This window comes from Equus quagga, chromosome 2 (genome assembly GCF_021613505.1).
Source record: "Equus quagga isolate Etosha38 chromosome 2, UCLA_HA_Equagga_1.0, whole genome shotgun sequence".
NCBI classification, from domain to species: domain Eukaryota; kingdom Metazoa; phylum Chordata; class Mammalia; order Perissodactyla; family Equidae; genus Equus; species Equus quagga.
In genome coordinates this window covers 154,375,204-154,391,851 of record NC_060268.1, presented here as the reverse complement: position 1 = coordinate 154,391,851, position 16,648 = coordinate 154,375,204, and the positions used below count along the sequence as shown (strand labels likewise).

At 37.4% G+C, this 16,648-nt stretch overlaps 1 protein-coding gene across 1 annotated transcript in view; it reads left to right on the top strand.

Moving 5' to 3' along the window:
• The window catches only part of HPSE2 (heparanase 2 (inactive)), a 603,312-nt gene that overhangs the window by 363,748 nt on the left and 222,916 nt on the right, over positions 1-16,648 (top strand). The window contains exon 5 of the mRNA XM_046654138.1: positions 8,576-8,747. Within this exon, the coding sequence (XP_046510094.1) occupies positions 8,576-8,747 (172 nt within the window). The remainder of the gene's footprint in view (positions 1-8,575; positions 8,748-16,648) is intronic.

Sequence of the window (16,648 nt, the reverse complement as noted above, 5' to 3'; positions counted from 1 at the left end):
GTGGCCCAGGGTTTGCCGGTTCAGATCCCTGGTGCGGACCTGGCACTGCTTGGCAAGCCATGCTGTGGTAGGCGTCCCACATATAAGTAGTGGAAGATGGGCACGGATGTTAGCTCAGGGCCAGTCTTCCTCAGCAAAAAGAGGAGGATTGGCAACAGGTATTAGCTCAGGGCTAATCTTCCTCAGAAAAAAAAAAAAAAGAAAGAAAATATTAAAAATATATATATATATTCTGGATACAAGTTCTTTATCAAATATATGATTTGCAAATACTTTCTCCCAGTCTATAGCTCATATTTCACTTTCTTTATGGCATCTTTCGAAGCACAGAAGTTTTGAATTTTGAAAGTTCAATTTCTCAATTTTTTAATTTTATGGATTGCACTTTTGGTGTCATATCTTTGCCTAACCCAAGATCACAAAGTGTTTTCTCCTATATTTTCTTCTAAGTGTTTTACAGTTTTTGCTCTGACATTTGGGCATAAGATCCATTAGGAGTTAATTTTTGAGTATGGTTGAGAAGTATGAATCTAAATCATCTTTTTGCATGTAAATATCTCAGCACTGTTCATTTAAAAGACTATTCTTTCCCTATTGAATTCTCTTGACACTTTTCTCAAAAATCAATTGACCATAAATGGGTTTATTTCTGGACTCTTAATGCTGTTCCACTGATCTGTATGTCTGTTCTTATATTAGGATTCCATCGTCTTGATTACAGTAGCTTTATAATGAGTTTTGAAATTGGAAAGTGTAACTCCTTCAACTTTGTTCTTTTTCAAAATTGTTTTGGCTATCCTAGTTGTTGGTAGTTCCATGTAAATTTTAGGATCAGCTTATTGATTTCCTCAATAAAGCCTGAGATTTTAATAGAGAAAGCATTGAATCTATAGATCAGTTTGGGGAGAATTGTCATCTTAACAATTTTGAGTCTTTCTTCCCGTGAGCATAGATTATCTCTCCATTTATTTAATTTTTAATTTCTCTCAGCAATGTTTTATAGTTTTCAGTGTGCAAGTTTTACACTTCTTTTGTTAAGTTTATCCTTAAGTATTTTATCCTTTTTGATGCAATGGAATTATTTTCTTAATTTCATTTTTGTATTGTGTATTGCTAGTATTTAGAAATAAAATTGATTTCACATATAATCTTTCATCCTCTATCCTTGCTGAACTTCTTTTTAGATCTTATATGTTTTCCTCCATGTATGTGAATTCTTTAGGATTTTCTGTGTACAGGATATGTTGTCTGAGAATAAAGATAATTTTATTTCTTCTTTTCCAATTGGTATACTTTTTATTTCTTTTCCTTGCCTGGTTGCTGGCTAGAACCTCTAATATAAATGTTAAATATAAGTGTCAAGAGCACACATCCTTGCCTTGTTCCCAATCTTACGGGGAAAACATTCAGTATTTCACCATTAAGTATGATGTTTTACCATTAAGTATTCAGTATTTCACCATTAAGTATGTAGGTTTTGGGCCAGCCCCATGGTGCACGAGTTAAGTTTGCACGTTCCACTTTGGCGGCCTGGGGTTCGACGGTTCGCATTCTGAGTGCGTAACTACACACTGCTTGTCAAGCCATGCATACTGTGGCAGGCATCCCACATAAAATAGAGGAAGATGGGCATGGGTGTTGGCTCTGGACCAGTCTTCCTCAGCAAAAAGAGGAGGATTGGCAGCAAATGTTAGCTCAGGGCTAATCTTCCTCAAAAAAAAAGTATGTAAGTTTTTCTTAGATGCCGTTTATCAGATTGAGGAATTTCCCTTCTATTCATAGTTTATTGAGAGTATTTATCAGGAATAGGTGTTGAATTTTTGTCGTTCCTTTTTTTTTTTTTTTTTTTTGCATCTATTGAGATAATGTTTAGGCCTTTTTTTCTATTAATATGATATTTTACATTAGTTGAGGGTTTTGGTTGGGTTTTTTTGATGAAGAAGATTGGCTATGAGCTAACATCTATTGCCAATATTCCTCTTTCTGCTTGAGGAAGATAATCGCTGAGCTAAACATCCATGCCAATCTTCCTCTGTTTTGTATGTGGCATGCTGCCACAGCATGGCTTGATGAGCGGTGTGTAGGTCCACACCTGAGATCTGAACCTGTGAACCCCGGGCCACTGAAGCAGAGCATGCAAACTTAACCGCTACACCACTGGACCAACCCCTGCATTAGCTGAGTTTTGATATTAAATCAACCTTGCATTACTGGCATAAATTCTACTTTATTGTGGTATTATAATATTTTTTATATATTGCTGGATTCAGTTTGTAAATATTTTATAGTGGACTATTGAATCTATATTTATGAGGGGTATTCATCTGTTGTTTTCTTTTCTTCTAATGTCTTTGTGTTACTTAGGTATCAGGGGAATATTGGCCTCATAAAATGAGTTGGGAAGTATTCCCTCCTCCTCCATTTTCTGGAAAAGTTTGTAGCTAACATCTGTTTCCAATCCTCCTCTTGTTTTACTTGAGGAAGATTAGCCCTGAGCTAGCATCTGTGCCCATCTTCTTCTATTTTGTATGTGGGTCACCATCACAGCATGGCTTGACGAATGGTGTACGTCCACACCCAGGATCTGTACCTGTGAATCCAGGCCGGCGAAGCAGAGGACACCAGACTTAACCTCTATGCCACAGGGCCAGCCCCTATTATTTCTTCCTTGAATATTTGATAGAATTCACCAATTAAGCCATCTGGGTCTGGACTTTCTTGTGGAAATATTTTTAATGATTAATGAATATTTTTAATTCAATGTCTTTTGTTACAGGCCTATTCAGATTTTCTATTTATTTTTGTCAGTTTTAGTAATTTATGTCGTTTTGAAAATTTTTCACTTCATCTGAGTTGTCTAAATCAGTGGTATGAAGTTGTTCATAATAGTCCCTGGTTCTTTTAATTACTGTGAAGTCCTTTGTGGTTTATCCCCCTTTCATTCGTAATTTTGGTAATCTGTGACTTCTTTCTGTCTTGCTCAGTCTGGCTAACGGTCTGTCAACTTTGTTCATCTTCTCAAAGATCCAGCTTCTGCTTTCATTGATTTTCTCAATTTTTTTATATCACTGATTTCCACTCTAATTTTTATTATTTCATTCCTTCTTCTTGATTTGGGTTTAGTTTTCTTTTCTTTTTCTACTTTCTTAAAATAGAAGTTTGGATTATTGATTTGAGATCTTTCTTCTTCTTCTTTTTTTTTTTAAGATTTTTAAATTTTTTTCCTTTTTCTCCCCAAAGCCCCCCAGTACATAGTTGTATATTCTTTGCTGTGGGTCCTTCTAGTTGTGGCATGTGGGATGCTGCCTCAGTGTGGTCTGATGAGCAGTGCCATGTCCGCGCCCAAGATTCGAACCAACGAAACACTGGGCCGCCTGCAGCGGAGCGCGTGAACTTAACCACTCGGCCACGGGGCCAGCCCCTAGATCTTTCTTCTTTTTAAGCATATGAGTCTAAGGCTATAAATTTCCCTGTAAGCTTTGCTTTTCTCCCCCCCAAACTGCAAAAATTTATTTTCTCTCTCTTCTGAATGCTGTAAGTCCAAGATCAAGGTATCAGCAGATACAGTTTCTTCTGAGGGCTGTCTCCTTGGCTTACAGATGACAACTTTCTCAGTATTTTCTCACATGGTCTTCCTTCTGAGTGTGCATCCCTAGTGTCTCTTTGTGTGCCCCAAATTTGCTTTTTTTAAAAGATGTTTTTTAGAGCAAATTTTTAGGTTCACAGCAAAATTGAGAGCAAGGTACAGAGATTTCCCATATATTCCCTGCCTCCACATATGCATAACCTTTCCTACTATCAACGTCCTCCGCTAGAGTGATACATTTGATACAATTGATGAGCCCACATTAATACATCATAATCACCCAAAGTTCATAGTTTATATTATGTTTCACTTTTGGTATGCACATACTAAGGGTTTGGGCAAATGTATAGTGACATGTATCCATCATTACGGTGTCATACAGAATATTTTCACTGCCCTAAAAATCCTCTGTGCTTCAGCTATTCATCTGTCCCTCCTCTCCCCAAACCCTAGCAACCACTGATCCTTTCACTGCCACCATAGTTTTGCCTTTTCCGTGTTATATAGTTGGAATCATACAGTATGTAGCCTTTTCAGATCGGCTTCTTTCACTTAGTGATATGCATTTAAGATTCTTCTATGCCTTTTCATAGCTTGGTAGCTCATTTCCTTTTAGTGCTGAATAATATTCCGTTGTTGGGATGTACCACAGTTTATTTATTCATTCATCTACTGAATGACATCTTGGTTGCCTCCAAGTTTTGGCAATTACGAATACAGCTGCAGTAAACCCATGTGCAGACAGAAGTGTGGACGTAAGTTTTCAGCTCCTTTGGGTAAATAAGAGGGAGGACAATTGCTGGATCATATGGTAAGAGTATGTTTTGTTTTGTAAGAAACCACCAAGTCTTCCAAAGAGGGTGTATCATTTTGCATTCCCACCAGCAATGAATGAGATTTCCTGTTACTCCACATCCTAGCTAGTATTTGCTGTTGTCAGTGTTCCACATTTTGGCCATTCTAATAGGTATGTAGTGGTATTTCATTGTTGTTTTAATTTGCATTTATTTCCCTGATGACATATGGTATTGAGCATCTTTTCATATACTTATTTGCCATCTGTATATCTTCTTTGGTGAGGTATCTGTTAAGATCTTTGGCTCCATTTTTAATCAGGTTGTTTGCTTTCTTATTGTTGAGTTTTAAGAGTTCTTTGTATATTTTGGATAACAGTTCTTTATCATATGTGTCTTTTGCAAGTATTTTCTCCCAGTCTGTGGCTTTTCTTCTCATTCTCTTGACACTTTCTTTTTGCAGAGCAGAAGTTTTTAATTTTAATGAAGTCCAGCTTATTAATTATTTCTTTCCTGGATTGTGCTCTTGGTGTTATCCCATACATTTTTATACATTATATTTTAATTATATTTATTTTAAAATATTTTCCAATTCCCTTTGTGATTTCTTCTTTGACTCATGGATTATTTGTTTAATTTCTAAATATTTATAGATTTCTCAAATTTCTTTCTGTTGAATTCTAGTTTAATTCTGTTGTGGTCAGGGCACATACATTATATGATTTAATCCTTTTAAATATACGAGATTTGTTTTATGGTCTAGCATATGATCTATCCTGTAGGATGTTCTATACACACTAGAAAAGAATGTGTATCCTGCTGTTGTTGAGTAGAGTATTCTCTAGATATTAATCAGGTCAAGTTAGCTGATAGTGTTACTCAAGTTTTCTACATCCTTGCTGATTTTCTGTCTAGTTGTTCTATCTATTATTAAGAATGTGGTATTGAAGTTTCCTTCTATTACTGTTGAATTTTCTATTTTTCTCTTCAATTTTGTAAATTTTGCTCCATGTATGTTGGTGTTCTGTTGTTGGTATGTATATATTTATAATTGTTATATCTTCCTGATAAATTGACTGTTTTATCATTATAAAATGCCCCACATTGTCTCTTGTAACATTTTTGTCATAAAGTCTATTTTGTCTGATATTAGTATAGTCGTTCCAGTTCTCTTATGGTTACTGTTTGCATGATATATCTTTTTTCATCCTTTTACTTTCAACCTTTTTGACTTTAAAGTGTGTCTCTTTAGTTGGATCATATTTTTTATTCAGCCTGACAATTTCTGCTTTTAATTAGTGTTTAATCCATTTACATTTAATGTAATTGTTGACATGGTTGAATTTACATCTGCCATCTTTCTATTTTCTATTTTTTTCATTTTTTTTCTTCCTCTGTTTCTCTTTTACTGCCTTTATATGCAAAAGTGATATTGTCTAAGGCACCATTTTAATTTCTTGGCTTTTGTTTTCAGTTATTTTCTTAGTAGTTTCTTACTGTAATACATCTTAACTCATTACAATCTACTTTAGAGTAATACTAACTTTATTCCAGTTAAATACAGAAACTTTGCTCCGAAAGAGCTCCATGTCCCCCTCCTTTGTGCCACTATTATTCTAAATATTACATCTTTATATGTTACAAGGCCAACAATACAGTTTTATAGTTTTTGTTTTATGCAACTGTTATTTAAATTAGTTAAGAGAAGAGTAATGAATGTTTTCAGCTGTCTTTTCTATTTCCCTATGTTATTACCCTAACTAGTGTTCTCTGTTTCTTTGTGTAGTTTTGAGTCACCATCTGGTGTCATTTCCTTTCAACCTAAAAGATTTCCTTTCTAATTTCTTGTAAGGCAGATTTTCTCACAGCAAATTCTGTCCTTTGTTTTCCTGAGAAGTTCTAAATTTTGCTTTCAGTTTTGAAGGATAGATTGCTGCATATAGAATTCTTTGTTGACTTTTTTTTCTTTCACCATTTTGAATATGTCATCCCACTGTCTTCTGGCCCCGATTTTTTCTGGTAAAAATTCAGCTGTTAATTTCATTGTGTTCCTCTGTATGTAAAGAATCATTTCAGTTCCAAGATTTGCATTTTATCATTTTTTATAATTTTTATTTCTTTATCTATATTTGGTTAGTTGATAAAATCATACTTTTATTTAATTTTCATTGTTCCCTTTAGTTCTTTGAGCATAATTATAATAGCAGTTTTGAAGTTCTTGTCTGCTAAGTCTAACATTTGAGCTCCTTAAAGACAGTTTCTATTATAGATTGCTTTTTTTCTTGCTTGTGGGTCACACCTTCCTATTTCTTTGCACCTCATAATTTTTGTTGTTGTTGAAAACTATATATTTTAGATAATGTGTTGGAGCAACTCTGGATTTTGAATCCTCAATCCCAGAGGTTGTTTTTGTTGTTTCTTTTTTGTTTATTTGTTTGTTAGTGACTTACATGGATTAATTCTGTGGAGTCTGTCTCCTTTGCATCATATAGCTGCTGATATTTCTTAAGTTTTTAATTTTTTTTTTTGCATCTGAGCTAACATCTGTTGCCAATCTTCTTTTTCTCCTCCTCCTCCGCCTCCCCCTCCCGAGAGCCCCCCAGTATGTGGTTGTGTATTCTAGTTGTAGGTCCTTCTGGTTGTGCTCTGTGGGACACTGCCACAGCATGGCCTGACGAGTAGTGCCATGTCTGCTCCCGGGATCCGAACCAGGAAAATCTTGGGCCGTGGAAGTGGAGTGCATGAACTTAACTGCTCAGCCCCTGGGCTGGCCCCAAGTTTTTAATTTTGTAATCATTTTTTTATTTTTAAGGCCAGTTTCCTAGGGGTTGCCCCTGAGTCAATATAGCTTAATGGTGAGACAATGATTGATCAGAAGTTGTGCTTCTTTTGAGCCAGTAAGGCTTCACTCTTTGCCAGTGGATCTCTGGGTGGATTAAGGAACACAGTCAAAATTTAGGCAGTTTACAAGTGTGACTGGCTTTTACTTTCCGACATGCCTTCTCAAGTCTTCTTTATGAGTGTACTAGGTTTCACATTCATCTGGGAATGCCTGGATAGCTAGTGCCCTCTCCAGTCTCTCCTGAGCATGCACAGCCTTACAGATTGCAATGAGTTTGTGTGAGCTTATCAAGGCCTATGGTGGCTGTCTCATTCCCCAGATCTCGCTGCTAAATTTCTTGCAAGTCTGCTGGTCTATTTCTTGTCCGTACCAGTATCAAAACCTCAAGCCAGCCAGAGATGTTGGCTTTACCTGGGGCATGTGTTTCATTCCAAATCAAGTTAGTCCCCTCTAGCAGGGGAGCTGCTAGTTTCTAGGACTTTCCTTACCCTTTTAGAACTATCAAGATAATATAAACTGGGGGAGGCAGTTTTGCTCTAAATTATTTCACTCAGCCACTTTGTTATTATTGAACATTAAAGTTTTTCTCACTTTTTGATACAATGACCATCTTTATGAAGCTTTCCTTTCTTACTATTTGTATTAGTTTCCTAGGTCTGTCATACAAATTTACCACAAGCTCGGTAGTATAAAACAACAGAAATTTATTTTCTCACAGTTTAGGAGACCAGAAACCCAAAATCAAAGCAGCACTGAGGTTGATTCCTTCTAGTGGCTCTGAGAGAGAATCTATTCCATGGCTCTCTCCTAGCTTCTGGTAGCTGCCAGCAATCCTTGGCATAGCAGTATCCCTCCAATCTTTGCCTCCACTGTCACATAGTCTTCTTCCCTGTGTGTCTGTGTACCTGAATCTCCCTCTCCTTTCTCTTATAAAGACACGAGTCATTGGATTTAGGGCACACCCTAATCCCATATGACCTCATCTTAACTAATTACATCTTCAAAGACCTATTTACAAAGAAGGTCACATTCTGAAGTTCCAGGTAGACATGAATTTGGGGGGACGCTAGTCAACCCAGCATTCATTCTAAAGCATCACCTGAATATCAGTAAGGTCTCTCTGTTGTGGATTAGGCGACCTTTTGTAAAGATTAGTTAGAAAATGAATAGAACTGTAAGATAGCACTTGACTTTTTTGTTGAGGTGGTTCTTCCAGTTAAGCTAGCTCACACCTTCTTTTTTGGTTATTTTATTCATATTATTAGGAAAAAGACAGAGAGGTCTGTGGACAGGAAAGGTTTAGCAGAGCCTCACTCCTCTCAACTCTGACTTACATGTCTGCTTTTATTGTAGAGCCAAATAACTATCGGACCATGCATGGCCGGGCAGTAAATGGCAGCCAGTTGGGAAAGGATTACATCCAGCTGAAGAGCCTGTTACAGCCCATCCGGATTTACTCCAGAGCCAGCTTGTATGGCCCTAACATTGGGCGGCCCAGGAAGAACGTCATCGCCCTTCTAGATGGGTAGGTCAGATTACTTAGCAGTTCTTATAGCATTGTTCATTAAAGGTAATGAATTAATGTATTTGCATTTTTCCTGGTTATTTCTGGTCTTAAGAAAGATAGAGAGACTTTTCCAGTGACTTTTCCCACTCTAAATCAGGGATTCTCCATCAAACAGTGGAGGAACTTCTCATCTCTCCAGGTGTTCCACAGGCAGCAGAAGATGGTAGGATTGGGGAAGGATATCACAATCTCCAGAACAGATTGGAAGGGATGGCTTGTTTCAAAAGCATATTTAATATTACAGTATTTCATAGCATCATTTTATATATATATATATTTTTTTTTTCTTTTTCTTTTTGGTGAGGAAGATTGGCTCTGACCTAACACCTGTTGCCAATCTTCCTCGTTTTGCTTGTGGAAGATTGTCACTGAGCTAACATCTGTGCCAATCTTGCTCTATTTTGCATGTGGCATACTGCTACAGCATGGCTTGATGAGTGCTGTGTAGGTCTGGGCCCAGGATCCAAACCTGTGAACTGTGGGCTGCCAAAGTGGAACACACAAACCCACCCACTATGCCACCAGGCCGGCCTCTCATTTTATATCTTTAAAAAAGCAAAATAATGTCTACTCTATTCTTGTAACATCCTACAGAAAGTAAAGCTTGACAAAATCCTAGCCAGTGGAGCTGAGTTAAAAAGTTGAGAAACACTACAAATACTTGTAGATTAAAGCACAACTTGATAGATTTAATAGCAGGTGTTCTGGAGAATTGCTACCATATGATTTATTTAGTTTTGATCTAATCTAATAATCATTTTTTAAGCCTTGGTTGTGGGTGAAGCACTGTATTAAATGCTCTCTGCCCCAGTCCTGCTGGTGGGCCAGGCCCAGAGTGAATAAGTGGACATCCACTCAGGTTGGGTCCAGTTATGCAGGGAGAGAAGGAACGTCTGAGAGAACTGCATGAGGAAGGCTGAAGATGTGTGAATCCAAGACCCAAAGTGGAGATGTAACTGGAGCAGGAAGGGTGGAAATAAGGAAGCTTGGAGACTCAGGAGTTCTTTTGGAACACAGAGTATGCACCAAGGCATACCTTTTATGTGGCATCTTGTTGTACTCTGGGGTAGGCATGGTTATTCCTGCAAACTCAAAGATGAGTAAGACATTTTCCAGTGAAGTGCACAGCCCAAGTGAGGTTAGATAAATGCCATAGAGTACAAATAGAGATATCCGATGAAAGAGAAACCTTTGGCCAATGTCTCAGATGGCCCTTATGGCTTCATGGCTCCTGCAACTCTCTCTCCTCCCTTTTTTGGTGACTTAGTCTTTATCTAAGCTAACGAACATAGCAGATATTACTGAAGGTTTGGAAAGGCAGAGGATTTATATTGTAACAACATTAACAATCTAAAATTTAATTTTAAGTGTTTTCTTCTTTACAAAGTCTCCTCAAGCCCTTGCTTCATCTCCTGTCCTTTGTCCATCCTTCTCTTTTCTCCCCTTCTACTTGCGAACAACTTTTCCTTTTTCTTTTTTTGCTGAGAAAGGTTAGCCCTGAGCTAACATCTGTGCCAATCTTCATCTATTTTATATGTGGGTCACTGCCACAGCATGGCTGACAAGTGCCTGGATTCTGAACCTACAAACTTGGGCTGCCGAAGTGGAGTACACTGAACTTAACTGCTAGGCAATAGAGCTGGCCCCTACATTCCCTTTTTCTTGCAGAACAATTTCATAACCTTGGCCCCTACCCACAAATGCAGCTCTGGGCTTTCCTTTGCATACTTTCACTAGACTTTGAAATTACTCTGCGTGTGTGTGTGTGTGTGTGTGTGTGTCTGTGTGTGTGTATGGGATGGAGATGGAGAGGTTAGTTTCATTTTATGTGTTATAATTAGGGAATAAGAATCACATGTGTAAAAGTTTATTCATTGTTCATAATATATAATCAAGCAAAGCCAATAATTCTATCATTTAAATCCACATAGTTATTCTTTTGGATTATCTTTTGTCTTTAATGATTTGATTAATGTCTTCCCATGGGACTGACAATGTCCTCTGAGTATCCTGACCTTGTATCAATCATTTATTCATTCTGCAATTGTTTCTTGAGTAAGTGCTATGTCCTGAGTGCTTCATCTGGAACTTGTAATATGATAATAAACAAAAACAGATACTTTCTCTGCCCTCATGGAGTATATAATATTTAGGGGAGACACAGACGTTATATCAACTGATCTTAAAACTAAGACAATACCAAGAGAGGTACTGTAAGAGCTGGGATTTGACTCAGTTAGGAGGTCATGAAAGGATTCCCTAAAGAAGTCACACATAAGAGGAAGAGAGATATTTAAAGTGTAACCTAAATGACGAGTAGGCATTAACTAGACAAAGTGAGAAGTGAAAAATATAAGTGTTCTTGGGAGAAAGAAAGGGGTGTGCAAAAGCCCAGAGGATGAAAAAAGGGCCAGATGGGCTAAAGAAAGGTATAGCTACAGAAGTAATTAGGAGTTGTATTGTATAGGAGCTTATATGCATAGTGAAGGTCTTAGAACTTTTTCTAAGTTCAGTGGGAAAGATGTTGAATGTTTTTAAGCTGGGAAGGGAAATAATTTGACTTATTATACAAAAAGTATGCTATGTCTTCTCTGTGCAAAATGGATTGGAAAGGAAGCAGGGAAATCAGTGAGAAGGCTACTGCAGCAGAAAGAATGATGGGGACCTGGTCTAGGGTAGTGGCAATGGAGAACATTGTTGGAGGTAGAATCCACAGGACTTGATATATTGGTTAAGTGTATAGGGATGTGTACCTAGCTTGGTGGATTGTAGTCATTTACTGAGATGGGAAGACTTGGGGGAATAATTGATTCTGGGAAGACAATCATAACTTTAGTTTTCATGTTATGTTTATTACGCTTGAATCGAAATGGAGATGTCAAGTGTATCATTGAATATGAGATCAAGGATCAAGGTCTCTGCTAGAAATATTAATTTGGGGGGGTCATTAGCATGCAAATGGTATTTAAGGCCATTGGAATAGAGGAGATCATTTAGAGAGACTGTGGAAAGATAAGAGACAGAGGCTCAGGAGAGAGCCCAGAGGAACTCTCACATTTAGAGATGTGAAAAAAAGGGGAATGGTCTCAGAGGTAAGAGGAAAGGGAGAGATTGAGATGTCACAAGAACCAAGAAAAGAGAGTTTTAAATGAGGAGAAATGCTGCTAGGAAGCCGGGAGGTCAAGTAACAGGAGGACAGAGAAGTGCCATTGCATTTGGCAACATGCGGGTTGTTGGTGACCTTGAGAAACACAGTTCAGTTGAGTGGTAGGAGCAGAAGTCAGATCACAATACAGTGAATGAGGGGGTGAGAAGTTGGAAACAATAATGTAGACAATAACTCTTAGGAGAATTTTTACTGTGAAGGAGAGCAGAAAAATGAAGGGAGATGTGGGATCAAGAAAAGTGATGGCACTTTTCCCCTTTAATGTGGAAGATAGCAGAACAAGTTTATATGTTGATGAGACTTATCCAGGAGAGGAGAAGAGCTACATGCTACAAAAGATTGAGGATATAACCAAAGTGAGAAGTTCTTTAAGGTTAGAAGAAGTGGAATCCGGAGGGATTGACCTTCATTAAATGGAGGGGCAATTCCACCAGGGTAACAGATGGTAAGAAACAAATATTTCTCTCTATCAGAGAGTTAAAAGTCAAACTGAGGAGACGCTGCTACCCAGAACATCAGGTGTAGTTAGGGCATCCCAGTCTGTGTACATGGTATAAATGTAAGCACATAGGTGCGGGTTCATTATGAATATGTCAAGAAGCTTGGGCATGACAGTAAGCGACAGATGAAAGAAATGAGCATATGACTGGGTATTGTTGTGGCAAGTGGTGGAGTGCACTTCTTCGTTCATCCAAAAACTAATAGGACTTAAGAGACTAGAGGAAATCACTCATGGCAAGGAGAGGTACTGATGAGCATTTTTATTTTTTATGTGCCGGAAGAAAAATGGAGATTTATCTTTCTTAATGTATATGTACTAAATATACAGTGAAACATAACGTGAAACATCTAAGCATTCCCAGCAACTCAATCAACAATAACAAAAATGTCACCACTCTTAATTACCAGCTCTGTAATCTTTTCCAATCCTCCTGTATAACCAGATATAATTTTACATAGTTGTGATCATTGTATATGCATCATTTTGTGTTCTGCATTTTTTATTCATTGCTTTATATTGTCCTTTCCTTATTTCTACATAGTTCTCATGTTTGTCATTCTTAATAGCAATAAAACATTCTATTGCATTAATGTACCAAAGTCTGCCTAAGTGTTCCCTCGCTGTTGGGCATTTGGGCTGTTTCCAGTTTTTGTCTGTAATATATAGCATAGCTATAAACATCTTTATACAAATAGGGTTTTTATTTCTTTTGAATTACATCCTTGGGCTATATTCCAAAAAGTTGGGTTTCTGGGTCAAAGTATATGATAATTTTTATGGCTCTCATATTTGTTGCCAAATCTCTTTTCAGAGTAATTTCATCAGGTTGCAAGGCAGCAATGTGTTAGTGTATCTTTTTTTGCAATACCTGACACCAATGACTGTTGTCATTTTTATTAATTTACTCTATTAATTAATGCAAGAGCATGCCTCATGTTGTTTAAATTTGAATTCTATTAACTGTGAAAATAACTGAACATTTTCTAAATTCTTATGTTGTTTCTTTTCCCCCATCCCAAGTTTGGTTAATGACAAAATAACCATTTTGCCTGAGGTGCAGACCAGGAATCCATTTTAGATACATTCCTTTCTTTTGTTCACCTACTCCATCAGTTAGAAGGTCTGTTATTTCTGACTTCTTAGTATCACTTATATCCTATCTTCTTTTCATGTTTATTTTAAACCTTATCATTTTCATCCTAAATGATTTTTCCATCTCTAGTCTCAGGCTCTAATAATTTCTCCATATTGATTTCTGAGTAGTTTTTTAAAAATGCAACATGTGGTCCAGTAGCTCTTGCTTGAAATCCAAACCCCTGGCCTTCAGAGTCCAGGACCTGCCTCATTTTGCGGCTAGTAAATTCAGCTATACCCCCTTGCACAACCTGCCCTTAGCTACATCAAAGGATGTGTACATTTTGGAAGATGCCAAACACTTTTTTACCTTTGTATCTTTTTATTTTGTGTCATTTTCTTTGGAATACCACCCTCTCCCCTTATTTTTCCTCTTTCCAATAGATCTTCTCTGACATCTTCAGACAGGATTTCTTATCACCTCCTCTGTCTTTGTGTGACACTTTGTTCATTTTTCTGCTATAGCACTTATTAAATTGATGATAGCTTATTTATTTACCTATCTGCCTTCCATAATAGACTGTGGACTGGGATCAGGACCTGGTCTATGTTTTTTTCATTCTGTAGCCTCAGAACCTAGGAATACAGTGGGTGTCTTATAAATGCTTGTTGAATGAATATGTCTTACTCAATAACGGGCTCTAAATTCATCTGACCCAAAAACAGTATATATAAGTATGACTGTGAAGCACTGTATAAATAGTGATTTAAATAAATTATGATGATTTAAGTAAATCATAATAATTATCTGCAGTTTTAGTTTTTATAGAGCCAAACTAATTTTTAGGCTTTTTTTACCTAGTTTGTTACAGGACTGAACAGAACTATCTTCCCACTTAGGATATGAACTCCACCGGGACAGAGGTACAATCTTCATGGTCATATCTTCAGGGACTAGCATGTTGCTTGGAATATGGGAAGTATTTAATAAAATGCTAGTATTATTATTTTCTTTCCCTCATTTGGGAACTGACTATTGCTAGTCATTGATTTTTATCTAAAGGCATGAACAATTGTTCTTTAGGGTTATATCAGTTTCCTCTGTTTTTCTTTTGTAAACTTTTATGCATCATCTATGTAGTGACAATTTTATCTTAATCTTTTGTTTTTCTTATTACTTTGAAATGTTTTTATTGTTTCTGAAGTATATTTTTATTATAATTGTTCTTTTCTGCTTGTTTGTTGATACTCTTTTCTGTTTCTTCCCTTACACGGTTAGGATAAAGTTACTATTTCATTTTCATCTAGCCTTTTTTCATCTTTTAATTTTCAATGTTAGGCTCTTTTAACTTATTTGGAGTTTATTGCTGTATCTGCTATAGAGTGAGGACCTAATCTGTGTTTTAGTGGTGCGGCAATGTCAGGAAAAGCAGGTATTCATTGAAACCATGTTTACTGAGGCTCCTTTTTGAGGACTTTAGATCATAGTGAGGCAAGTACTAAATTCCCTTTCAATAAATATTTTTTGAGCACCTACTTTGTGTTTGATCCTTTAAGTGCTGGGTATGTATTGATGAGTAAAGCCAAAGTGATTCTTAGCCTCTTGGAACTTAGGAAGAGAGAGCCGCAGTAAATAAGAAGACAAATTCTTACAAGTTGTGTGTAATTCTGTGAAGGAAATGATCAAGATGCCTGGGGTTGGGGGATCTATTTGGTCAAGGTGATCAGAGAAGACTTAGCTGAGGAACAATTTATTTAAGCCAAGAACAAAAGAATGAGAAGGAGCCCACCATTCAAAGAGTGGAGGGAAGAAAGTTCTAGGTAGAGGCACTAGGTCATGTTTTTCAATGTCTTGAATCAAAAACAAGGTTAAGGCATTTGAGGAACAGAAAGATGGGCAGTATAGTGAGCACAGGGAGAGTGGTATAGGAGATGAGAATGCATGTACAGGCAAGCACAAGGTTATTACTGGACAATGTAGTCCATGGTGAAGAGCTTGTGTATTTTATTCTATGAGCAATGGAAAGATAATACAGGTTTTTATGAGGGCAGCAACTTGTATTGGAGTCTACTCTATTCTATTCTGTGTGCCAAATGGATTTCAAGGTACAAAAGTAAAGGATCAAAAGAGCTCAGTAAGGAGACTGTTTCACTACAAGATGATGGTGGATTGGGTTAAGGTAATGGCAGAGGAGAGAGAGAAGTTAGGGTAGATATGGCTTGTTGATGGATATCTCGGTGAGGTGGAGTGAGAGAATAGGAGAAATTAATTAAATAAAGTATGTCTTCTGCCTTTTGGGCAGTTAGTATCTCTCTTTCAAGTGCCATTCATGCAGAAAAGGGAGTTTCTCAAAAGGAAGTTGCATCCAAATGAACACACATTCATACTCAGGAAATATTATCTCTGGAGCAAAAAAAGATGGTTTTAAATATATTGGGTGCGCTTCAAGTTCAGGATAGTGATCTGAGCACAAGCTGCATTTCCTCCTGGAATCACATCCAAACTCCTACTAAAAATTGATATAGAAAAAAATCTGTAATAACACACAAAAGAAAGATCATCAGCAGATGAGAGATTTTCGACAGATTTCTGTAGGAGAGTAAACAGATGGAAGCCTGTTGACAGATTAAGCAGAGTAAGGCAGTGACAACCCAGAGAACATGGGCTCTGGGAAAAGATAGCCAATCTGTCTAAGCAAATAGGCTCAGAGTCGGGAGGGAGTGGACTGAGAAAGGAAAACCAAGCCAAGGGGTTTATATGAATGTCTGCAGAGGGACTACACCCACAGTACAACTCTTCCTTCATCATTTTAAGTCCCCTACCCTGCCCATATAGAGGAAAGAGAGTTCAGGCTGTTATCTCCAAGCAAGTGCCAAACCAAAACTTAGGAGCCTTCACCAAAGAATCTGAAGGAATAGCCTGGGGATGAGCTAGTATTGCTAAGATGGAGTTGCTCCTGTATAGTAAAACACTGAGTGAACACAGTGGGATACCCAAAGACTGGGTCTGTGCCCTCCCCCTCCTCCCTCTCTAAAGTGAAGTGTCTTGGTCAACAAGCTCTGCCCAGAAAATAGAGATCCTAGTGAAATGAGAGATTTATCCAAAAAGCCCACTTA